We start from the raw sequence: 25593 nt of genomic DNA, 5'->3' as shown, positions 1-25593 counted from the left end.
ATGTCCACATGCAGACGAATGAAATTAGATTGTTATCTCACTTACAAAAAGCAATCTCACACACAAAAATCAATCCCAAATGGATTAAAGACTCAAACATAAGACATGAAACTGCAAAACTACTAGAAGAAAATATAGGGGCTAGCTCATGTGATGCTGCCTAAAAAGAGAAAAGAAAAGAAACAAATTATAAGGGAAAAGCTCCATGGCATTCGTCTGGGCAATGACTATGATCTCAAAAGCACTAGCCACAAAAGCAAAAAATAGACAAATGGGATTATATCAAACAAAAAAGCTTCTGCACAGCAGAGGAAACATTCAACAGAATGAAGAAACAATCATTTAAATGTGAGAAAATATTTGCAAACTATATATCTAAAAAGTGGTTAATATCCAAAATATAGAAGCAACTGATACAACTTAGAAAAAAAAAAACCCAAACAGAAAACAACCCTCAAATAACCCAATTAAATAATGGGCAAAAGACCCAAATAAACATTTCTGAAAAGCAGACTGAGAAATGGTCAACACGTATATGAAAAAATGCTCAATATCACTAATCATAGGGGAAATGCAAATTACAAATACAATGAGATATCATCTCACACCTGTTAGGATGGTTACTATAAAAAAGATGAAAGGTTACAAATGTCGGCAAAGGTGGGGAGAAAAGGGAAACTCTTGCACATCATTGGTGGGAATGTCAATTAGTACAGCCACTATGGAAAAGAGTATGGCAGTTCCTCAAAAAATTAAAAACAGGCTGGGCGCGGTGGCTCATACCTGTAATCTCAGCACTTTGGGAGGCCAAGGTGGGCAGATCACCCGAGGTCAGGAATTTGAGACCAGCCTGGCCAACATGGCGAAACCCCATCTCTACTAAAAATACAAAAATTAGATGGCTGTGGTGGCAGGCACCTGTAATCCCAGGTACTTGGGAAGCTGAGGCAGGAGAATCACTTGAATCTGGGAGGTGGAGGTTGCAGTGAGCTGAGATCATGCCATTGAACTTCAGCCTGGGTGACAGAGCGAGACTGTGTCTCAAAATAAATACATAAATAAATAAGAAAATAAAAAAAAATATGATCCTACTTCTGGGCATATATCCAAAGGAAATGAAATCCGTATGTTAAAAAGAGATCTGGGCTGGGCGCTGTGGCTCACGCCTGTAATCCTAGCACTGTGGGAGGCCGCGGCGGGTGGATCAATTGAGGTCAGGAGTTCGAGACCAGCCTGGCCAACCTGGTGAAACCGTGTCTCTACCAAAAATATAAAAATTAGCCGGGCATGGTGGCACGTGCCTGTAATCCCAGCTACTCAGGAGGCTGAGGCAGAAGAATTGCTTGAACCTGGGAGGCAGAGGTTGCAGTGAACCAAGATTGCGCCACTGTACTCCAGCCTGGATGACAGAGCGAGACTCACTCAAAAAAAAAAAAAAAAAAAAAAAAAAGATCTGCACTCAGCTGTTCATTGCAACATTATTCACAAGAGTCAAGATATGGAATCAACTTAAGAGTCCATCAATGGATGAATGGATAATGAACATGTGGTATATGTACACAATGGAACATGTGGTATATGTACACAATGGAACACACTTCCACCTTAGAAAAGAAGGAAATCCTGCCATTTGTAACGACATGAATGAACCTGGAGGACAGAGTGCTAGGTGAAAGAAGTCAGGTGCAGAAAGACAAATATAGCGTGATCTCACTTATATGTGGAAACCAAGAAAAAAAGACAAGCACACAGATCAGTGAGTAGAATAGTGTTTACCAGAGGACTGGTCGGGTGACTGGGGATAGATCAGTCAAAGGATACAAAATGTCAGTTAGACAGGAGGAATGAATTCAAGAGATCTATTGTACAACATGGTGACTATAGTTAATAATAATGTATACTTGAAAACTGCTGAGGGTAGATTTTAAGTGTTTTCACCATAAAAAAGATAGCTAAGTGAGGTAATTCATATCTTAATTAGCATGATCGAGCCATTCCACAATGTACACATATCTTAAAACGTGTTCTATACCATAAGTTTATACACGTTTTATTTGTCAATTAAAAAAATCACAAGGCACTCAATTCACCATTGCTGTTGTCTCTTACTCCCAGACTTACCCCGTCTTTCTTGGGCAATGCCAATACTTGGTGCGTGTATATATACAAAACGATATTCTTTGTGTTCTGACATCTTCTGACATGTAGTTTAGTCTCAAATTTCTCCAGTTGTTTCAATAGCAGTATTCTGCTGTTTGGTTTTTGTTTTCTATTTTAAATTCAGAATACTGTCAAGGCTGTTTTGTCTCTGTAATCTTCCTTAGTTTAGAAAAAAAACCTTATCTGAGTTACCTTGTTCAGTTTTGTTATATCAGTATACTTTTCCTCTAGCATTAAGCTCTTGGATGTAAAGATCACATCTTATGCACTATTCTATCCACCCCTTCTTCAAATGCCCAGCATGATCTTTTGCATAGGATGGAAATACTGAGTAATGGTTAAGGCCGTCAACTCTAAACTTAGAAAGCCCCGTGTTCAAATTCTGGCTCCATGAACTTATCATCTAGGTGACTCTTTGCAGTCACTGAACTTTGTAGACTTAGCCTCCTCATCTATAAAATGGGGCAGTAACTGCCTTATGTGGTTGCTGTGAGGATTAAATGAGACAATAGCATAGTGCCTAGCACAAAGAGGCAGTCAACAATGCTAGCTGCTAGCATTTATTCCAGTGGATACTAAACACACAGCCATAGACATCACTTAGTCTACATCAGGAGTATTGCAGGGATAGAATGCTTTCATAGCAGACGTGTGTCTGCCGGTGCGGGGAAGGGGAAGGATACATTGGAGAAGGGGCAGAGTGAGCTTTTAAAATGGGAAGCAGGTAAGTCAGTGAAAAGCAAATGGGCATGGAGTGAACATCTGGGATTTTAGTTCACTAACTCAATGTGTGACCTTGGGCAAATCACTTAATCTTTCTGGCATTTGGTGTTCTTCTGTACAGAGCTCTGCGGTTAAACTAGAACATCTCTAAGCTCCGACATGTTACAGTTCTGGATCCCAAGATGGAAGAGCACATCTTTTGGAGGCAAAGGGCAAATATCATAGTTCAGGTGGAAATTCTTTTGCAGATATGGAAATGAAGCTTAAAGAGGTCAGCCAACATGAGCAAGGTCATTCAACAACTAAGCAGCAGGATCAGGAACCAAACCTAAGACCATGTGACTCTAAAACTTCTTTTCTTAACGACCATGTCACGCTGTAAAATGGGTGAGGGTTCTGAGGACCCTAGGCTCACAGGATATTCATTTAGAATTCTGGATGAACAGCTTTTTGTTTTCCGTCATTACTCCCATTTTTCATATGCCATGTTTGTTTTATTATGTACCCTGATCTCAAAACTCCACACATATTTTGGGAGGAAGGAGAAAAAAATTCCCAAAGTATGAAATAAGCTACAAAATAATTTACTTAATGTCAGAAAGTTGGTGGCAAGGTGAGAATTCAAGCCAAAATATGCATTTTTCTATGAATCTTTCTCTCAAATGTTTTTGGGTCTGACATCATTGATTCTGAGAAATTAACAAGCATAATTAAGAAACCAATGAGTAATTAAAATTACATTGGTTGAGCTCGAATATAGATTTTGGATATGATATATTACTTACAATTAGATGACCATATAATAATTTATCATCCAAACTGAAGTACTTTTATTAAATAACAGGAGATTTTGTTAATAATTACATCAAGAAAACAGGTATAAACTCAGTTTTTGCTAGGAAAATGGAGGTGTCTGATTACCCTACCATAACACTGTACATGATGTTACTTTTAAACACTATATCACTCAAAAGATGCAATATTCAGTAAGAGTGCTTTGTCATTCATCTATATATAAAGTGAAATATCTTAAGAAATGAAATTGTAAGTATAAAACTGTAAATGCTGTACTTTAAAGTTTAGCTGTTTACCTTTCATTAGCCTTAATACATTGATTCTGGAGTTCTTGCTGTGGTCTTCGTTCTCTTAAACTAGGGCTATGTTCCTTTGGTCCAGAACGACTGGGCAAAAATTCCTTATAATAGAAATCTTCCAAATCTAATAATTTTCCCTGACTGTAAATGAACACATAAACACACCATTGCATCAATCTAATTTTCTATTCACTTAAACTTATAGGATACTTGCTTTTTCTTTTATTTACTATAATTTAGGAGTAACATACACATGTCAGTAGAAATGGAAGGTCTTGAAATGTGGGAAAAACAGTATATCCCATAAGTAAAAAGAAAAACTTTCATATCTTACCTTGAATAGAACATTAGCTGTGGGAGCACATTTTCCTGGTTCTATTGCACTGAACTTGGCACCAAACTAGTGGTTACTACGACAGCCAGTAATTGCAGTGTTTCGGTTTGGCCAGTCTAGATCAGCGGTCACTACTGTCCTTTAGGCCATTATCAGAAAAGCTCACCTTTGTGTACTAACACTCAGCATTTTCAAATTTTATCAGCCCTCAGTACATTGATACACATATGATCTTAATTTACCTCCTTCATGAGTAACATTCTGTCCTCTCTCTATTCTTTGTTCTTTAGTGGATTAATTTCTGTGCTAGATTTTAACACCCACACGTGACATACACATAAGGGTGCATCCTTGCCCATGTTAATTCTTGGTTCTACTCAGGGCACAGTCTGGTTCCTATGGTGCTCAGTATCTGTAGTCTGACAGGACTTCCTAAGAGGTAAATAAGTAGAACTGGAAAACCTCCAGGTGCTACAGTGTTTCCAGGAAAACACACTTTTCAAATTACAGATACTAATTTAAAAAGGACTTTCAGGATGTCACTGATTCAGAAATGAAGAACTGTGTTCACTCACGCTGAATAGAAACGCTCTTGTTTGTTCCTGGCACTCACTGTCTGGAAATTGGTTGACGTGAACATTGATTAAAACAGTGATATAGTATTAAAAGAGTAAAATATCAGTGGGAAATATAAGAAAAGGAGAATAATGTGAATTTAAGTGTGCTATACTTGCAGGTAACATGAACCTTATCTTCTTAACAAATCCATAAAAATTACAAGCAGCAAGATTTAGCATGTGTAGAAGGAGAAAAAGCAAAAAGGAGTTTGGGGAAAGAAAATTCATGAATACAGGCATGTTCAAATTGCCCAAGCAAAACCATTCCATGGAACAAGAAAAGTAAATTATTGGGAGGGTACAATTCATTTAAAACATATTTAAGTTCTTAGTGCTATGCTGGCTCAACAGATTTCCAATAGGCAGGATCTTATAAATTATATAGAAATCACATATTTGTAACGTAAATGTATTGAGTGCACATTACTTTCCAAATTTATCCATATAAAATAGGTGATATATATATATATATATATATATATATATATATATATATATTTTTTTTTTTTTTTTTTTAAAGACAGAGTCTCCCTCAGTCGCCCCGGCTGGAGTGCAGTGGCGCGATCTCGGCTCACTGCAAGCTCCGCCTCCCGGGTTCACGCCATTCTCCTGCCTCAGCCTCTGGAGTAGCTGGGACTAGGGGTGCCCGCCACTACGCCTGGCAATTTTTTTTTTTTTTTTGTATTTTTAGTAGAGACGGGTTTCACTGTGTTGGCCAGGATGGTCTCGATCTCCTGACCTCGTGATCCACCTGTCTCGACCTCCCAAAGTGCTGGAATTACAGGCGTGAGCCACCTCACCCGGCCTAAAATAGGTGACTTTAAATCATAATTTGGACACATGGATTTTTGTTTGAATAAGATGACTGATTGGAATCGAGAAGTAATAATTACCTGTCTTTCCTTGGTCTTCGTTTGTCTTCTTGGATTGACTTCTAAAGGAAAGAAGAATTCAAAAGACCTATATACTATTATGATCTTAATATAATTGATATATTACTATAATCTTAATATGTAAATACATTTACTTTTAAAAGATTAAGTTAGAAATAAGCAAGTAGATACAATATTTTAAAAATTTAAAGAAATATAATCACTCAAGTTTTATTAATTATAAATTTCTGGTTATTTTTTACCACACCTAAACTGAAATGAATCTTTGCATTCCATATGAAAAATGTATTTCCCACACAGTGATCAATATAGACAAGGTTACATAAGATCTATTTACTACAAACGGGAGCAACTGTAAAATTTCTGGGAAGCCCATTTCTCTACTACAAATGCAGTTGCGATGGAAGCAGGTTAATTAAGCTGCTTTGAATGTCTTGCTTCTTTGTCTGCAGGTAAAACAGATGGGTGATTATGGAGGGCAGGTGCAACAGTCCGCAAAAAGAATGGAATTGTGACTTCATAAACCTATAGGAGCCCATTTATGACATAAACGTAGCAGCACAGATGATATATGTTTTCATTTGTACAATGTTTTCATAGTTGAGGACTTTATGTATCAAGGTCAGAACAAATTAAGATATGCAAGTATGGAAATAATTAGATATATTTTAACTGATACTTCAATTTGAACATTAACAAAATGGTCCTTTGTATATAAGTTTCACGTTATATACAAACCAGTACTATCTTTCGCACTGTAGCATTAGTAATGCATTTTTATGTGTGTGCTACTTCAATATATTTGAGCTCATATATTTACATGCTGCCACAGCATATTTGTCTTTTAGGCTGAGAAAGTAGACACCATACTCACCTTGAACAAACTGAAGATATTATAATTGTGGAAACCCTATAGCAGGTATCAAGTTGGCTGGCACCACAAAAGTGTTGTATAACAAAAATGGCAATTAATAACGATTTATAAATACTGAGGGTTTCCCCCAGTATTTTTAGAGACATAGTAAGTCATTTTTTTTTTCAGGATTTATCATTTGTTGTACTCTAAAATAGTAGATGAGTGGAACAGTTCATGGTTTCTTCTATTCTTATTGGTTGGCATTTTAACAGGTGGATGAGGTAGAAGTGAGTGCTTCCTTGCATCAAGTCTGGGAGGAGACCATTCAGGAAATAATGTAAGGGCAGGATATCAATTACATTCCTGTTCTCCCATTTCCTATCACTTCACATTCTTGATCCAATGCCCTAGGCTAAGAGGTGCTTACAAATAAATTACATTGCCCGCATAGGAACAGAGGCCACTAGCAGTTCAGTTAATGATCTCTGGGATTTGGGTGGTGTTTGTTGTGGTGGTTGTTGCTGTTCTAACATCACTTCGGTAGTGATTTCCTACAGAGGTCCTGCCTCCTTCATCCATTCCCTGAAAAAAAGCCCCTTTGTTCTAAGTAACAATTGTCTATAGTTCATAGTTATGTTTAAGTGATGGCAGTACGTTGAATGACAGGGATGCCCCTTTATACAACCAAGATTCAAATAATGTTCTGCCCTTGAATTCTCAGGCTGGTGAGGATCCTATTTATACTAGATCAGCACTTCCCTCTGAGATATCGTGTATATAAGTTGGTTTTCAGTTACAGGAATTCCTAGAAGAGGACATATTGTCCAGACTTCTTTCACTCTTGCCTGTGTTAGAATATTCTTTTTTTTTTTTTTTTGAGACAGGATCTCGCTCTGTGACCCAGGCTGGAGTGCAGCAGTGCAATCTCGGCTCACTGCAACTTCTGCCTCCTGGGCTTAAGTGATCCTCCCACCTTAGCCATCCTTGTAGCTGGGACTATAGTCATGACCCATCACGCCCGGGTAATTTTTGTATTTTTTGTGGTGACAAGGTTTCGCTATGTTCCCCAGGCTGGTCTCAAACTCCTAAGCTCAAGTGATCCACCCACCTCGGCCTCTGCAAGTGCTGGGATTACAGGTGTGAGCCACTACATGTGGACTTGTGTTAGAATATTCTCATGAAATGTGAGTCAATAATATATTTTTCCAAAAATTATTTAAGATGGCTCATAATAGAATCGTTATACAATCAAAGTAATAAAGTAGAAATTGTAAATGAGAAACAAAGGAGGCAAAGGAAGTAGGTGCATTAAGATGGGGGCTTACATTTGTCTCTTACTTTCCTAACAGCTGGGGCTAAAAGGGGAGCATGATGCAATAACCCCTACCCTTTGTCATGAAAAGGGAAGCATACCACTCCTCAAAGGTGAGGACTTTATAAGAAATTTATTACACGGACTTTATAGCGGGGACGTTTTTTGCTAAGATGTACAATGTTTTCAATTATAGTTTTGAAATTACAAATTAAAAACTTGAAATTTGAAATGAAAATAAAGAAGCAAATGTCCCATGGCAGTTTCTTATAGAACCAGTGTAGAGAAAAGAAAGAAAGAGGAGACAAACATGACTCACATAGATTTTCTGGCTTGGGTGTTTCTTGAGGAGGCCTTTAAAAGAGTAGTGTCTTAGCTCTGAAGACTTTGAAGAACCTGTTCCTTAATCAGGAACATTGCACTCCCCCTCCAGCCCCACCCGTCATAAAGAAATATGTTTTATGACAAAAACGTTAAAATTCATATCCATTACACCATAGTGAGCACAATCTTACTTTCCTTTTGGTAATACACTACCAATTTCTTTATTAAGATGGATGAAAAAGGAGCTAAAACGTTGAAGTCAGGAAGAAAAAGACTTTGGAGTGGCCAAACTAGCTACTGCTGTAGTTCAGGGAAAGTACTGGAAAGAATAATAAAATTGGAAGGGATCTCTGATAAGATTGTGTTCGATTACTCGTTTTTTTGAGGAACCTTGGCCCTGAGTCATTTTTGCTGATGCTGCACGGCTTTGAGTGTTAGCTCAGGCAGTACAACAGCCCATGCGCACTCCACTAATGCTCTTCACCACAGGCACGCTTCTGCGGCTTGGCTTACTCTTATTTTGGACACAGCAGCAGCATTTCCTGGACCTAAGAGATAAAGAGCATCAAGTCATAGGAAAGAGGCAATACTGATGTTAAGGCCGCCAGAATCACCATTGTAAGAAGTGACATCCAAGGAGAAAAAAAAAAACCAAAAAACTATAAAAATAGCCAAACAACTGAAAGCAGAGATGTTTGTGTTGGGCAAATGTAAAGGAAATAATTTTCTACAACTCAACAGCCCCTGAGAGTACTGTACTACAGGGGTCTATTATTTAAGAGTCTTCCAGTTACGATGTTAGCTGCACAGTGTTCTCAGGACAATGGCTGTTAACAGTGAGCAAAGGCCTCCATAGAGCTTCTAGTTTAGAGGGGGAAGTTACATAGGAGATAAGTAGATAAATAAATATTTATAAATGCAATTAAGAGGGCTGGGTGTGGTGGCTCACGCTTGTAATTCCAGCACTTTGGGAGGCCGAGGCGGGCAGATCACCTGAGGTCAGGAGGTCGAGACCAGCCTGGCCAACATGGTGAAATCCCGGCTTTACTAAAAATACAAAAATTTAGGGGGGCAAGACAGCGGGTGCCTGTAATCCCAGCTACTTGGGAGGCTAAGGCAGGAGAATCGCTTGAACCCGGGAGGCAGAGGTTGCAGTGAGCTGAGATCAGGCCACTGCATTCCAGCCTGGGCAACAAAGTGAGACAATAACAACAAAAAAATGCAAAATTCACTGGAGAAAAATGAAGCAGGCCAGTGATAGAGAGATTGGGTGCTGCCTTAGCCACGGGAGTCAGGGATCCTCTCTGGGAAGTATAGATCCAAATGAAACCAAACCAATAGCCCCATAGACTGTTCTTTTTGATAAACATAGAAACTAACCCTTCTGGTCTTAAAGCTTGAAACTTTTATTTGTTTTATCTGAGTTCCTTCCTCAGGAAGTAACCTTTAGGCTCCTCAAAAAAAGAACTGAAACTCACCACAACACTGCACTCATTCACCATGATTGCTTCCTTGCCCCTCCCCAGTTCTTGTTTTCTTAAACGTTGTTACATTTCCTCTCTGCTATATAAATCCCTGGCGTTAGTCAGTAAGGGAGATGGATTTGAGACCGAGCTCGCAGCTCTTGGGCTGCAGCACCTGATTAAGGCCTTCTTCTTTGGCAATATTCCGTTCAGTGATTGGCTTTCTGTGCGGCGTGCAGCCGGACCTCAGCCAAACCCCTGGTGTTTCAGTAACATGAATCAAGTACAAACATTTTGAATAGTGCTACAATGAAAGTTCACAATAATGTATTGTATATTTCAAAATAACTAAAACGGTGGGATTGGGATGTCCCTAACACAAAGAAATAAATGCTTGAGATGATGGATACTCCAGTTACCCTGTTTGATCGTTACACATTGTATGCTTGTATTGAAATACCACATGTATTCCATAAATATGTACAACTAGTATGTATCCATAAAAATGAAAAATAAAACATTAAAAAAATAAAAAAATATTTTCATTCACTGAAGTGACCCTGGGTCATCAAGAAAGGGTTTAAAATAGACAGTATATTTTAGAAAGACTTTCATGAAAACCATTTAAAGTTACAGAAAGTGTTTGGTGGTTAAAGGGAGTGGGACCTCATTACAGCCACACTTTTCACTATGTGTGATGCCTCAAATCCTGGGAAGGGCCAGAGAAATAGGAACACATGGTATCTTTTCACTTATAATAACATACTCCTTTTCTGTTTTATTTTTCATTGAAGCCATAGATTTCAAAGTCAGAGTTATAAAAAAGGATCCTATTCCCTAATAACTTAGGATGTATGGAAATATAGTCACTTAAAAATAACAGTGTGATGACAAAGTAAGCTTCTTGGGGATGGAACTCATTTATGAGGCTCAGAATTTGCTCCACAGTTCTCACTGGTTGTTAGTAATACATGTTTCACTTCTGTTAAGGTCTTTTACAATTTCTCATACTGGGAACAGTATCTGCTGTTGAAGCCATCACAGTCACTTGTCATTTCAGTTGCACTTAATAAAGACCATTGAGTATCATTTACTACATAAACTCAGGGTTAATGGGGAATGTTTGGTAATTTCTGATCTTGTTTCTGCTGTTCTATTTAACTGCATAAACAAATGTCAGACTATTTGCTGCTTTTTAAATTATTTGAGCAGCACAGAAAAAAATCAATTTCATTTCTTAATCGGCTTCCTATAAAGTGACTGTCAAAGGCAGGTATCTGGAATTTTAGATTTTTCTCAATTTACTCCTATTTGCTTTTCATTCTTTTATTTCATTGCTCTTATTTGTACAACACATGTTTATTGCATGCCTGCTATGTGTCAGGTTGAATGCAATAGACAAACTCCTTGACCTCGTGGAAGCCACACCAATCCCTCTTTGGCATGATAAAGTGTCATAAAAGGGAAGTATGGGCTTCTTAGGGAGGATATAGGAAGAGCTCTCTTGGGATTTGGGAGTGACAAGAAGGTTTCCTGAAGAAAAAGACATCTAGGCTGAGGGTGTTTTGATCGTGAAAGATGAGAAGAGAAAGAGGATGTGGTTTTAGGCTGAGAAAAGGGCATGTCCAAGGACAAATGTTTGTGGACAATTTGAAGTGGAGAGTGCAGGTTACTGGGGAGGAAGGGCTGGAGTGGAGAGTTTGGAGGGGTGAATGAATGAATATCAAGCACGGAGGCTGGACAGGGTGAGCAGGGCCCAGATTTTGACAGGCCTTCATATCTTAGGACAGTGGGAAGTAACAGAAAAGTTCCATCAATGGGAGGATAGTATAATTGGATATTAATTTTAGAAATACAGCTGTGGCTACAGTGTGGAAAATATATGAATTAGAAGAGGAAAAACAAGACCAAGGGACCAGTAAGAGGAGTGACTCAGAAATACTGACAAGACACTCTGGCCTGGAAGAGGGTATTAGCACAGAGCATGGAGAGAAATAGAAACTTGAGATATTTGGATTTAGATTTTTGAATACGGAAGATGAGAACAAGGGAGAAGTCAAGGTAATAGTCAGATTACTGGCTTGTAAAATTAGTTGAGTATTCATAAAAGACCACATATTGTGTGATTCTATTTATAGGAAATGTCCAGAATAGGCAAATCTACAGAAACAGAAAACTAGATTGGTGATTGCCTAGGGCTTGGGGCAGGGGGGTGGGAGTGGAAAGTGACTTCTAATGGGGCTCTTTTTAAGGTGATGAAAATGTTGTAAATTGATTGTGATTAAATTATTGTACTAAAAACCATTTAATGTATATTAAGGTGGGTGAATTGTATGGCATGAGATTTATATCTCAACAAAGCTGTGAGTGTGTGCGCCCATGTATGGATGTGTATGTGTGTGTATGTGTCTCTATATATGTATACATGGATGCTTGTACATATCCATGTAGAATATGCAAAACGAACATTAGGTAGTTTGATATTTGAGGCTGGAGCTACAGAGAGAGCTAAGCCAGCGATAAAGATTCAGAAATCAGCAGTCACTGAGGTCGTAGTAGCTAATGGGATTGTCTAAAGGAAATGAGTGGGGAAGAGAATGGGTTTCCACAGGCAACCCTCTGTGGAAACTGAAAATAAATCACTAGAGAGAAGGGAAAGAACTAGAGAAGACTGGCTAACTTGGAGGTCAAATGTGAGCTTCATTTTCTGCCTGCGAGGTGGGAGACTTATTTCCAACTGATTCTCTGGGTTTCGACACATCCTCTGGGTTCTCCAGGGCATAGGGGAGTGCTGCTTTCTCACTGTGGCAGTGCGGAGCGGAAGAGTGAATAAATATTGCAAATGGAGGGACCGGCCAGTGGGTGCGAAAGGCCTCAGGAGCATGAGAGAATGCAGCTCACCAGCAGTTTCAAGCAGTTCACTATGGCTCAAGGACAAGAAGAGGGCAAGAAAAGAGGCTGAAGAGCAGTCGTGGGTCGCAGGAAGAAGGCCTTGGAAGGAATTAGGACCTCATCCTGAAGGAGTTGCTGAGCCATTAAAGGAACAATTAAGGGAGGAGCATGCTCAGAGGTACGGTTTAAAGACATTTTCAGGGGCAGGCTGGAGAGGATGCAGTTAAGACAGTTATGTGGTACCTGAAATACTCCAGAGTGGGAAATGATGATGGTCTGAAATATGGAAGTTGCTGTGAGGTTAGTGGGGGAAATGAGTTGGAATAAGCTTTTGCAGGTAGAAGTCACACTTTAGAGCCACTGATGGATCACAGGTATGAGAGAGAGGACAAAAGCCAGAATGACTCCCAGGTTCTTGGTTTAGGAGACCATATGGATGACAGTGGCATTCATGGAGAACAGGAACATGAGAAGAAGGTCAGGCTATCAGGGGCGATGCCAAAGAGTCCTCATGCTGTTAGTGAGCAGGAGCTGTGGGGTCAGAAGACCTCAATAAAATGAATGGCCTGGCAGCTAAGGCATGCTTATCTGTGTCTTGGAATCCTGATCTGAGAGATATGGATAATACGTTCAGGGATATTTCCAGGATTAGCTATCACAGTGGATGTGAACGAGCCTTATTCTAGGCCTGGAATTTGAAAGATGCTTAATAAATGCCTGTTTCTCCCCTTCTTTCGTTTTCTTCTAGTTTCACCAAAACCCACCCATTTACACCAGGGCCCCTCTCTAGAGAGCTCCTGCTATGATGGGTTTCTCTTTCTGAGTTGATATTTTCATATCAGTTCATATTAATGGACTAGCAGAGAAAGTTTCAAGGAGGATGTGGTGGGTACTACTATGGGAGAGGCTGGAATGTGAGGAAGAAGGGCTGGAAGAGATCAAAGTGCCCAGATCCCCAGCCAGCGAGGGGACTGAAGAGGAGACTAAGGCCTCTCTTTCCTGCCAGGCCTTCCTTTGTGCCTGGCCTAATCTAGCCACAGTTTTCACACTGGCCATTAGTAGATGTGATGGCTCCCATCTGATAGTAAGACTGAGCCACTTACATGTAGTAGATAATAGTATGTGGAGTCTTCAGGGTTATTTAATGTTTTGGGTTTCCGGGGTCGTCTTGGGGGTCTCAATATTTTTGGCTCCTCTCCTTTAGAGATACCTATAAGAAAGGTGATCATAAACAAGTATTCAATTACAAAGACTATTATCAAGTGATGTTTTCCTTTTGGGATAAATAAGAAATTATATACCTATGACTGAGGCTAAGGCTGGAGAAAAAGGAAATACTTTTGCTGCACAACCAGCCCTATCCTACTCCTTACCATGTGCTTTCCTCTAGTTGTCTGGTGGTCTAGGACTTTGAGAGCCAAGGGGAAGAAAACAAGAGGAAGGAAAAGAAAAACAATGCAGCTGGGTGCAGTGGCTCACGCCTGTATCCCAGCATTTTGGGAGGCCGAGGCGGGCAGATCACTTGAGGTCAGGAGTTCAAGACCAACCTGGCCAACATGATGAAAACCCATCTCTACTAAAAATACAAAAAAATTAGGCGTGGTGGCAGGCACCTGTAATCCCAGCTACTTGTGAGGCTGAGGCAGGAGAATCGCTTGAACCTGGGAGGCAGAGGTTGCAATGAGCCGAGACTGCACCACTGCACTCCAGCCTGGGTGACAAGAACAAAACTCTGTCAAAAAAAAAGAAAAGAGAGAGAGAGAGAAAGACGAAAGAAAGAAAGAGAAAGAAGAAAGAAAGAAAAGAAAAAAAAGAAAGGAAGGAAGGAAGGAAGAAAGAAAAAGAATAGTTGGGTCATGTGGAATTGAGTAGAGCAGTTCAGAGGATGGATGACGTCAGGGGTCAAAGCTACCAGAAAAACAATTTAGAAAGCAATGTTATGCTTACAGAACCTCTTCTGCCCCTTCCCTCCCCCGTGTGTCAGCCTCGCGTGGTGACCCATCTACCCAAGCACTGCATGATCTGCATTTTTAAGGACCGCCTCATATGTTATGGCTCCAAATGAAGAGACTGCTCATTTGCAGAGCTGACTCTTTCTCAAAAGCCTAATCTGTTCTTTCTCCAAAATTTAGGACCTCAAACCAGTAGCATTTTTAGATTTGACATTAAAAGAGTGACAAAGGAAGAATAAATTTTGTCATCTTTTCCTACTCTTTCTGTTAATACAGCCAAGATCTCAAACCTGGAACAACACTGTCAGAGCTTCTGGTGATCTGTACACTTTGATGTTCATGTTCATTACAAGTGGCTTTATATTTACAGAGCTAATAGACCTCACTAAATATTTCTGTTTTTTTCATGATTCTTGACAACTCCATCCACAGACTCTGTTTGTGCAAGAATGTCTGCTCGACAGATAGATCAGGATAGAAGTGTGAGTTGGGTGTGGTACTTATTGGAAAGCTTCATTCAATACACCTGAACACATATTTCTAGGTAGGACTTTAAAAGCAGTAATAGCTCATTCTTGCATACAGTAAAGGAGCAGTGATGATTCCTAATCCCCAGATGTTGAAATACACAGAGAAACAGAGCTGTCCCAAACTACACTAATCAAATAGAAGAATATTTATATTTATTATATGTAAACAACTGTGACTGGCAAGTGTCTTCAACCAATGGTGAAAGACTCATAGATGTCTAACTTTCTAGTTCCCTGACCAGCCCACTAGGTGAAGATACTGATCACAGCAGCATTCATATTCTGACATTATCCAGCTCATTCATTCCAAAAGGTATGAGAAATTTCTGGGTGACAAAGGGGATCAGCTAATCGGGGGTACTTCATAGAGGTGTAGTGCATGGAACAATGCTCCTCAGAGAAACCTCAGCAATCATACATTGCTGTCCTTTTATGAATAAAACAAAAAGAGATATTTGTCAATGCAACCATGTTATTACAGATTAGTAATAGACAAAGCATTTGTCTGACCCATCCCTAGAGGTTCATCTCCCAATCTCTCCCTTCCTCAAGGAATAGATGGAGGAGGTGGAAAGAGTCCAAATATCTGAGTCATTTCTGGATCCATCTTAGACTGTCACAGGCACGAGGAAAGATGGTAAGGCCTGAATTCTTGCCACCACCATAAATAGTGGTCTTTTATTTTTTCCTTCTCATTATCCTCTCTCCCAGTGCTGATTATTAAATAGATTCTATTGGCTCTTGCAAAGGTTTATCATTTCAAAATGCATTTGTCATATCCATTTATATTACTCATTTGAATCTGAATGGCAAGATACATACAAATATGGTATAAGTTATTAGATATTCTTAATATTTTTAGAAACATGAATGTGGTGTGTGACTAAATTTTTACTTGGCTTTAATATTATTTAAAATCTGAATTGAAATATCAGAACATTATTATCATAATACAAATTAATTAAAATGAAGATGGCCAAGAAGCTGAATAATTGCCAAGAGAGTGAAAACAAAAAAAAGGTTCTGGGAATAAAGGCATTATTGATCTTGTGTTCATTTTATCATCAAATGTTCCCCCATTCAATCTGATTTCTCTATTGAAAATGCTTTCTATTAGGTTGTTGCAAAGGGAATTGCGTTTTTTGCCATTAAAAGTAATGACAAATTAAAAGTAATGGCAAAAACCGCAATTCCCTTTGCAACAACTTAATAGATGGTGAAGGGTCCTTTTCACCAACAAATCCAAAGGTCCTTTATCTGTCCCTGTTGTCTCTGACCCTTCTTCATTAAGCATTATTAAACACCCCTCGTCTTCATGACTCAGGATAAAGTTTCTGAAGGCAGGTGCCTTATCTTATTTTTCTTTGTATTCCCAGTACTTATAAAAAATACTTGACACACAGTAAGTGCTTAATATAAGTTTGCTAGATGACTAAGTGATCTTCCCCTTGCCTCATGGATTGAATCATCCTTTCCTCAGGTCCTGGCAATTTCCGGTGTTCCTAATGCACACCTCAGGTCTGACCCTCCCATCCCACAGGAGCTCCTGCCCTAATTTCTTACTCCTTACTGAATACTTCTCTCTCAGACTCAAATGAACCTGCAGTCATCATTCTTCTCCATCTAAGATTCTATACACTACAACCTCAATGGCAGCATTATTCCTGCTTCCCAGGTTGAAAACATGGATATCACCTTTGCCGTGTGTCTCTTCTTCATTTCCTACAGACAAGCAATCATTAATTTCTGTCCATTGTTTTGACACATCCTTTGAAATATCTAATATTCATCCACCACTTAGTTTCATTTGCCATTGCAATCACTCTGGATGAAACGACTCATTTAATAACTGTGGTAGAGTCTTAATATGGTTTCTATGCTTTATCTCACAAATGGAAACCATATTTTCCTTTCTTTTTCTTTTTTCTTTTTTTTTTGAGATGGAGTCTTGCTCTGTCTCCCAGGCTGGAGTGCAATGGCACAATCTTGGCTCACTGCAACCTCTGCCTCCCTGGTTCAAGTGATTCTCCTGCCTCAGCCTCCCGCGGAGCTGGGACTACAGGTGCTTGCCACCGCGCCCAGCTAATTTTTGTATTTTTAATAGGGATGGGGTTTCGGCATGTTGGCAAGCCTGGTCTCGAACTCCTGACCTCAGATCATCTGCTCGCCTCAGCCTCCCAAAGTGTTGGGATTACAGGCGTGAGCCACCACACCTGGCCCAGATTTTCCTTTCTTAAATACCACTTTAATTGTGAAATTTCAAGTTTCAAAAATTTATGATGATGCCTCTTTTTCCCTTCTTCATCAAGTTTAAACTTCTGACTCCAGGTTATTTACAATCTTAGCAATTTCAATTTTATCTCCCATTTCCCCCCAAATGAACTTTCTCCTCTTGTCAGTCCAGTTGTCTCACTGAAACCCTGATAGACAATGTTTATAGCTGTAACTTTGCTTTTTCTCACCTTCTCATAGAAAAGCTTTTCATAGACTTACTGAAATCTTAAGCTTGTTCAATGTCCACCTTCAATCCTATCTCTTTAATGAAGTTTTCACTGACTCCCCAGTGATCTCTCTCTCATTGAGCATAAATGGTACTTGCTAGATGCACAAGCCATTTTAAACCTGGTACAGGCTGAATTGTGTCATCTCAAAATTCACATGTTGAAATCTTAACCTCCAATACCTCAGAATGTGACTGTGTTTGGAGATAGGGTCTTTAGCAAGGTAAATAAGTTAAAATGATGTCATTAAAGTGGGTCCCAATCTAATGTGACTGCTGTCCTTAAAAGAACAGGAGATGAAGACAGACACACACAAATAGAAGACCATGAGAAGATGACCATCTAAAGGCAAGGAAAAAGGCCTCAGAGGAAAACGACCTTGTTGACACCTTGATTTTGAACTTCTAGCCTCCAGAACTGTGGGAAAGTAAGTTTCTGCTGTTTAAGTCACTCAGTCTATGGTACTTTGTTATGGCAGCCCTGGAAAACTAACATAGAACCTAATCCCATATGTCTTGCTGCTTACTATTTTTTGCTGTGATTTTTTTTTTTTTTAAATAGTGGAACCAGAAGTCTCTAGATGGTGGGGATCATGACTTAGGTTTTGATGTCCTTGTGTCATTTCATTGGTGATCTACATGTGGTAGTGTTTGGAGATGCAAAGATTGTGATTTCATTTCAGCTTAGAGATGTAGTGCTAAGTGAATAGTAAATATTAATATACTTCTGTGAACTGGATCACCATTCTCATCACATATAAAAATAAATTTCTGATGCTTTAAAGATTAATATAAATAAAAGAAATAATAAAGCTCTTGGAAGAAAATCAGGGATAATTCATGAGCAATCTAGGGGCATGAATGTTTTAATCAAAATTCAGAAATCATAAAAATATAGACATATTTGCCTATTAAATATAGGCAAAAACTTTTATTTGGCAACAAAGTCAAAAGACACATGATAGACTTGGAAGGCTATATTTGCAACACAGATATAAAGGGTTCATATTTTTAATATGCAAAGAGTGCTAACAAATGACTACCAAAAATATAGACCAACAGAAAAGTGAGCAAAAGATTTAAGTAGAAAATTCAAGATGCGCAAATCCAAAAAGCAAATAAGCATGGGAAGGCACCTGAATTTACTAGCAGATAAGAGAATATAAATTAAAATTAGATATGATTTTACTCCAGACACATTAGCAAAGATTAAAAAGAAGGATATCACTGATGGACAGGAGGTCAGGACAAGTGTATGCTCCCAAATTGTTGAAGGACATGTCAATTTCTAGAGCCTTTTATGAAAGCAATCTATTAAAACCAAAAACATCTTGCAACTCAATAACTTCATCACTGGGGATTTATCCCAGTGTACAGGTACATTTTCAAAGATATTTACTGTAACATTTTTCATCGTAGCAAAAAATGGAAACAAAGAGAATATCTAACAATAGGGAAAAGGTTATATAATTATTGTGATTCACAAATACAGGATTATGCAGCCATTAAAAAGAATAAATTACAGCTATACTAGTTGATGTGCAGGGATTCCTGCAAAGGTATTGAGAAAAGCAAGTTGCTTAAGTGTTTATATTATGATCATACTATGATCCTATTTATATAAAACAATGATGAAAATCTCTGTTATGTATATATACCTACATGTATGCACATCTGCAAAAAATATGAAAAAAATGCATGTTCTATAATAAGAGTTCCCTTGGTTGGGAGTGAGTAATGTGGGTTGAGAAGGGGAACACAGGGGAGGAAACAGGAAAAAAAAAAGAGAAAAAGAAAACAAAACACTACATTAAATAATAATCCTGGAATGGGCTGTGTGCAGTGGCTCACACCTGTAATCCCAGCACTCTGAGAGGCCAAGGCGGGTGGATTACCTGAGGTCAGGAGTTCGAGACAAGCCTGGCCAACATGGTGAAACCCCATCTCTACTAAAAATACAAAAATTACAGGGCATGGTGGCACACGCCTGTAATCCCAGCTACTAGGGAGGCTGAGGCAGGAGGATCACTTGAACCCAGGGGGCAGAGGTTGCAGTGAGCTGAGACTGTGCCACTGCACTCCAGTCTGGGCACCAGAGCAAGACTCCATCTCAAAAACAAACAAACAACAACAGAAAAGAATCCTGGAGTGTATGGTATGGTAGCATTGATGTAAAATTATAAATATGCATGTTGGTGTGTGTATATTATGGAGATTTAAAAATCAAAATGCATCGAATTTTCAGAATTTCTGAAAATCTAATCTGCGTTAGTGTTAGCTTCTTGACATTTTTTTCTTCACCAGGATAATCTAAAGCCAGAGGGCTGACTAGTCTTAAGGGGTGTCTCACTTAAGATATTGCAATGCAAGGTGGCCAGCCAGTAAATGAAAATTATGATGAATGTATTGTATTCAACAGACTATGATTGCTCCGCTTAAATTCCTTCAGACTATTTTTTTAAAGAGCAAACTTCCATGAGCTTATCAGCATACAAATATTTCAGAGAGGCATACATTTATTTGGCCTCTAATGGATTTGTGAATTTTTGTTCCTTTGGGATAATATAAACACTCTCTACTAACGTCATCCTAACCCCTTAATTACAAAAGTGACATAAACATTTATAATCACAAATTATCAGCAGCATATCAATGTGGGCACTAGCATAATAAGGTTTGTGGCTATTTTGTGGGTTGTGCGTGGTAAATATCAGCTTGTAAATGTTATTGCTGTATTAAATAGCCAGATGGTAAGATATTTATTTATATTGCAGTTGTGGTAATAATGTCATTAAGTGTTTTGGTTTATCAGAAATGCACTTATTTTGGATAATGAATCACCTAACATCTCCACTTTTTTGCATTCAGAAGAAAGAAGATAGATTTAAAACTCATTGCCAGGGAAAACTGATTTAGAAAATTAAATTTCAGCATTATTCTCATTTTAATGATAATTACACTGTTTTACTTAAGTATACATGCAGAGTATAATTTGCAGAAGTATCACATATTTAAATCAAATATTAGCAGAACAGAAATGCACTTGTTACTGTAATTTTTTCTTTAATAAATCAATTTTTCAGTTTTTGTAAATTTCCATTTCCTCCTAAGAGTCTATGACCTTCAAGCAATAGAGTGACCTATGGGAAATCTTAGGAGAGGAATTTTCGTTGCTGCATGTTAAAGGCAGACTCACTCTAGTCATGGTTGCAACCTACCTTCTGGAAGCTGCTGTTTCCACCAGTCACCTTACCTGCCCTTGGCCAGGCTGGCTGTTTTGGCAATGGTTCTAGACTGAAAGAGAGCTGCACACAGTTCTGAGCCTGTGGACAGGACTGTTCCAAAGGAGTCCTCTCTGCCTTGCACTGCCTCCCTCCTTTAGCACCTACGGACATGTTCAATTCTCTCTCTCTCTCTCTTTTTATTAAGAGATGGGGTATTGTTATGTTGCCCAGGCTGGTCTCGAAATCCTGGGCTCTAACCCTCTCACCTCAGCCTCCTGAGTAGCTGGGATTACAGGCCTGAGTCATCGTACCCTTAATTCTCATGCTTGCCCTGGATTTGACCTCTTGCATCTACTCTGGGATAGCTCTGTTCTCTTGAGTTTACTCGAGGTGAAAAGTTAAGGGTAGATGCTTGTCCTGCTCTGAGTGCCCTTAGAACTTAGGGGATACGTTACTGTTTAGGGGATCTGACTCGCAGTCTTCTCTGACCTTCTCAAGAGGCAACTGCCAGCTCCCAGCCCCATTTTGAACTGCACAACTACTCCTGTGGCTCTTCTTTTCCTGCCAACTGAATGCCGGTGCCTTAGGGCCAGCTTCCACCTCTACCTATCCTATAGGTCATGGGCTTATAGCTACTGGCCCCTCTCTGATTTGGGTACTTTGAACTAATACCCAGATCCTTGAAAGCGAAACTTAGTTTGCTAACAATAGTGGTAGGTTCAGGTAAGGTGCTGCCCCAGCCTGCCCCATATGTCTCTCCTAGTTGTGGCAGGAGAAGCAGGAGGATAGAGCAGCCTGTGTGGGGGGTGAGACCCACAGATACACCCTCTGGACTGTCTCTTGTCTCTTGCACATTATCGCTACATCTCGGCGGTCTACTTCTATCATTTTCCTCGGGCTGTCATGTCGCATGGATTACAGTCCTCAGAAGCCATTTTGTTTTGTTCTAGTCCAAAGAGTTAGATTACACACACATGCCCGGTCATCTCGCTTATATATGAGCAGTCATCAAAACGGGGCGCCACAACAGAAGCACATGCAAATGCACATGGTGATACCAGCGGTGCCTTGAGAGTGAGGACTTTGTTGGGGAGAGTGAGCTGTTATGTGGAACACTGTGAGCGTGTCTGACTGCCCACCAACTATGGATACAGACAGACAACCAAAATACATGTTTATTTGCTTGGAGAATAAGGAAAACTCAGAGGTGGCATCTAATTACATTTTGGCTATTTTTCAAAATGATGTGGGTATTCATTTATTTAAAATGTTTAGATATATAGCCTGAGGTGAAAACAGAATAATTTTTCCCAGAGAGCCAAACTTTAAAAAATTATTTATTGACTGTTCATAGTTATTTTCTTAGATTGGCCTTTTAAAAACACAGAATTGAAGAACATTCTCTGACTTTAAACACACAACATTGGCTTTTTTCCTTCCCTCTGCTCATACTTTATAACACATAGATAAAAGGGTTTGTGGTTCCTATCAAGATGAGCTGAAACATACCAGTATTTTAGAAAAGCACTCATTCTTTATTAGAGCACATCTAATTACAAGCTGGCTGGAGGAGTATCAAACAAGCTTTCAGTGGCTTGAGACAGCATGGCAACAAAGGTGACAGATCTGGAGATGACACTCTAGTCTTACCACACGTGGCTGTGGAAGTTCTCTATCAGGTTGCAGTAATATTATTCAGATTCTTAATTTTATATAGAAGTGAAGTTAGCGAGGGATGGAGAGTATCCGCTCTACTGGAGATGACCATCTTGTTCTCACTAACTAGACACTCAACTCTTCTAGAACCCTCGACTTAGGGGCTCTTGTTGTTAATGAACCACCTCACATATGTGAAGATTAAGCTGACTTATTTACAGCATTATAATTCCAATTCTGCAATATTTTATTCAGTGGTTAGATTAGCTAGCAGTTTGCCAAGGCTATTCTTTGAAAAATGAATTTAAAGGGCTGTTAATACTCCATATGTGAATAGCGTCATTACTTATTAATCATTCTCCTATTGTTCAATTTTTTTCTTACCATATACACAATTTTTTTTCAGCTCTGATTATTTACTTAGGCTATGTTCTCATAAGTGAGTTTACTGGGTCAGTGATATAAACTAATTCAGTGGGTTTTTTTTTTTTTTTTGACATATTGCCAAGTCACTTTTCAAAATGTTGATGCTGCCAACTTACCATATGCTTGGGAATAATTGCATTAGCACTTTGTCATTACTGTTAAAATATTTTTTCATACTTGTAATTTTGATGAGTAAAGAATAGTAACTTGTTTTACTTTTTATTTTTTTTACTCCTAGAGCGGTCATATATATGCTTATTTTCCATCTGCATTTCTTCTTTTGCAAATAAATTGATGGCTTGTGCCATTTTTCCATTCAGAGTGCTATTTTTTCTGAATGATTTATAAAGAGCTCTTTCTACATTAAACAGTTTAACTCTTTTTACATTTGTTCCAAATATTCTGTCTTCAGCTCTTTAACTTTTAATGATGCTTTGGAATCTCTAGAAGGTTTTAACATTCATGTAATCCAAATCCATCACAGTTTTTCTTTGTAATTCCTTTTATTACTTCTTATGCTTTGTCCTTTTCTAAGCAGAGATTGTGAAATGCTCAATTCATAGCATCCAGCTTCATTTGGTTTGTTTATTTCTTTCATTTAAATGATCAATGCATCTGGAAAATATCTGGGCATTCAGCAGAAGATAAGAATATTTTATTTCCTCATCCCAAATCAGAGACATTTTAAGCATTATCCATCCATTTCTTTTTTGTTCATATGTATCTTTTTGTAAATGACAGGTTTTTATAAATACTCAGGCCAATTTTAGGGCTATTCTGTTTCATTAATCTGTGATTGATTTTTATAAAGCAGACATATGATTTTAATTATTATAGCATTATTCATTTTACTATCTAATAAGTAAGTCCTCATTTATAGTTATTCTTTTTTTCTCTGAAATTTACAAATGATCCCTAGGGATATTTTCTTAAGTTCCAAAGAAAATCTGATAGAGATTTTGAATGCAATATTTTTAAACCTAGAAAGTAATTTTAGAACAGTCATGTTTACAGTATCTTATCTTTCAATTCAGAAACACCATGTATCATTCCATTATGCATCTTTTCTTTTTTGTCTCTTTGTGGTTTGGTTGCTAGCTTTATTTCAAGGTATTGATTTTCTTTTTGCTATTATTTCCAATGGGCTCTTTTTCTATTAGAAATTTTTATAGGAAAGAATATCTATCTATATAACTATACATCCTTACTGAATTATATTGCTAGCATCAATTATTGCATTTTTAATGTTGTCTGGTAATATTCCTACAATCCCATCTTTTCCCTTTTGATAGTTACGCTTTTTGAAAAAGCTTCTCTTTGTTGTCTTATTGCATTAACTGGAAATTTCCCAATAACATAAAAATGTGGTGTTACTAGTATCTTTATCTTCATCCTCCTTTTTAATGAAACTGCTTCCAGTGTTTTATAGTTAATTATGAGGTAGATGATTGAATTAAGAAATGTATTCTTCATATTGTTAAAGATATCCTTCTGCTTTTAGTTTAGTAAGAGTTTTACATTTCATCAGTACTGAGTGTTGGATTTTACTGAAAACTGTTTCAACATTTATCAAGATAGTTTTTTTTAAATCTATTGATATGTTATATTAATGTATATTATGTGGACAGTCTTTTAATGTGCTGTTACATTCCATTAGCTAGTATTAAATACTATACTTAAGAGTTTTACCTCTAAATTAATAATTGAGGCCAGGTGTGGTGGCTCACACTTGTAATCCCAGCACTTTGGGAGGCTGAGGCAGGCAGATCACCTGAGGTCAGGAGTTTGAGACCAGCCTGGCCAACATGTTGAAACCCCATCTCTACTAAAACTACAAAAAAGTAGCTGGGTGTGGTGCCACATGTTTGTAGTCCCAGCTACTCAGGAGGCTGAGGCATGAGAATTGCTTGAACCCAGGAGGCAGAGGTGGCAGTGAGCCAAGGTCGTGCCACTGCACTCCAACCTGAGTGACAGAGTGAGACTCTGTCTCAAAAATTAATTAATTAATTATTGAGATTGAACAATAGCTTTTAAAAATGTTGTTAGACTTTTGTTCTAGGATAGATGAACATCGTAAAATAGGTAACTTTGTATATTTTTATTTTTTTCTCAAACAAATCACATACAGTGAGATTTATCTGTTCCATGAATGTTTGAATGTGTTTGCATAAAATACTATGAGTTCTTGGAACCTTTGTTGGCAGTAATTCTTTGAACAGTCACATCATCATACAGTAAGTCCTCACTTGACAATGTCGATGGATTCTTAGAAACTGCAACTTTAAGCGAAATGACCAATTTTACCATAGACTGATATAAACAAGAGTTAACTTCTTACGGTATATTTCTGGTCACAAAAACATTACCAAACTTCTCAACGGAGACCAACACTGAAATAAATGTGAACTATGCATACATTTAAGAAAAATTAGGTCAGGTGCAGTGGCTCACACCTGTAATCCCAGCACTTTGGGAGGCAAAGGTGGGCAGATCACTTGAGGTCAGGAGTTTGAGATCAGCCTGGCCAATATGGTAAAACCCAGTCTCTACTAAAAAAAAATACAAAAATTAGCTGGGCATAGTAGTGGGCACCTGTAATCCCAGCTGCTGGGAAGGCTGAGGCAGGAGAATCATTTG

At 38.4% G+C, this 25593-nt stretch overlaps 1 protein-coding gene across 5 annotated transcripts in view; it reads right to left on the bottom strand.

The window, feature by feature from the left end:
* Nucleotides 1-25593, bottom strand: part of MYO3A (myosin IIIA) — a 272505-nt gene that overhangs the window by 5049 nt on the left and 241863 nt on the right. For 3 of the 5 annotated variants that reach the window (XM_065520424.1, XM_065520426.1, XM_065520425.1), the window contains 3 exons: nucleotides 13772-13878; nucleotides 5822-5862; nucleotides 3975-4118 (listed from right to left, as the gene is read on the bottom strand). In XM_065520424.1, coding sequence (XP_065376496.1) covers nucleotides 3975-4118; nucleotides 5822-5862; nucleotides 13772-13878 — 292 coding nt within the window. Of the gene's footprint in view, nucleotides 1-3974; nucleotides 4119-5821; nucleotides 5863-13771; nucleotides 13879-25593 lie in introns of those variants that run through there. The other 2 variants (XM_045399709.2, XM_074001254.1) reach the window with 2 other exon arrangements.

The sequence above is a fragment of the Macaca fascicularis genome, chromosome 9 (genome assembly GCF_037993035.2).
Source record: "Macaca fascicularis isolate 582-1 chromosome 9, T2T-MFA8v1.1".
NCBI classification, from domain to species: Eukaryota; Metazoa; Chordata; class Mammalia; order Primates; family Cercopithecidae; genus Macaca; species Macaca fascicularis.
The sequence above is the reverse complement of the archived record's forward strand: the minus strand, read 5'-3'. Positions and strand labels throughout refer to the sequence as shown.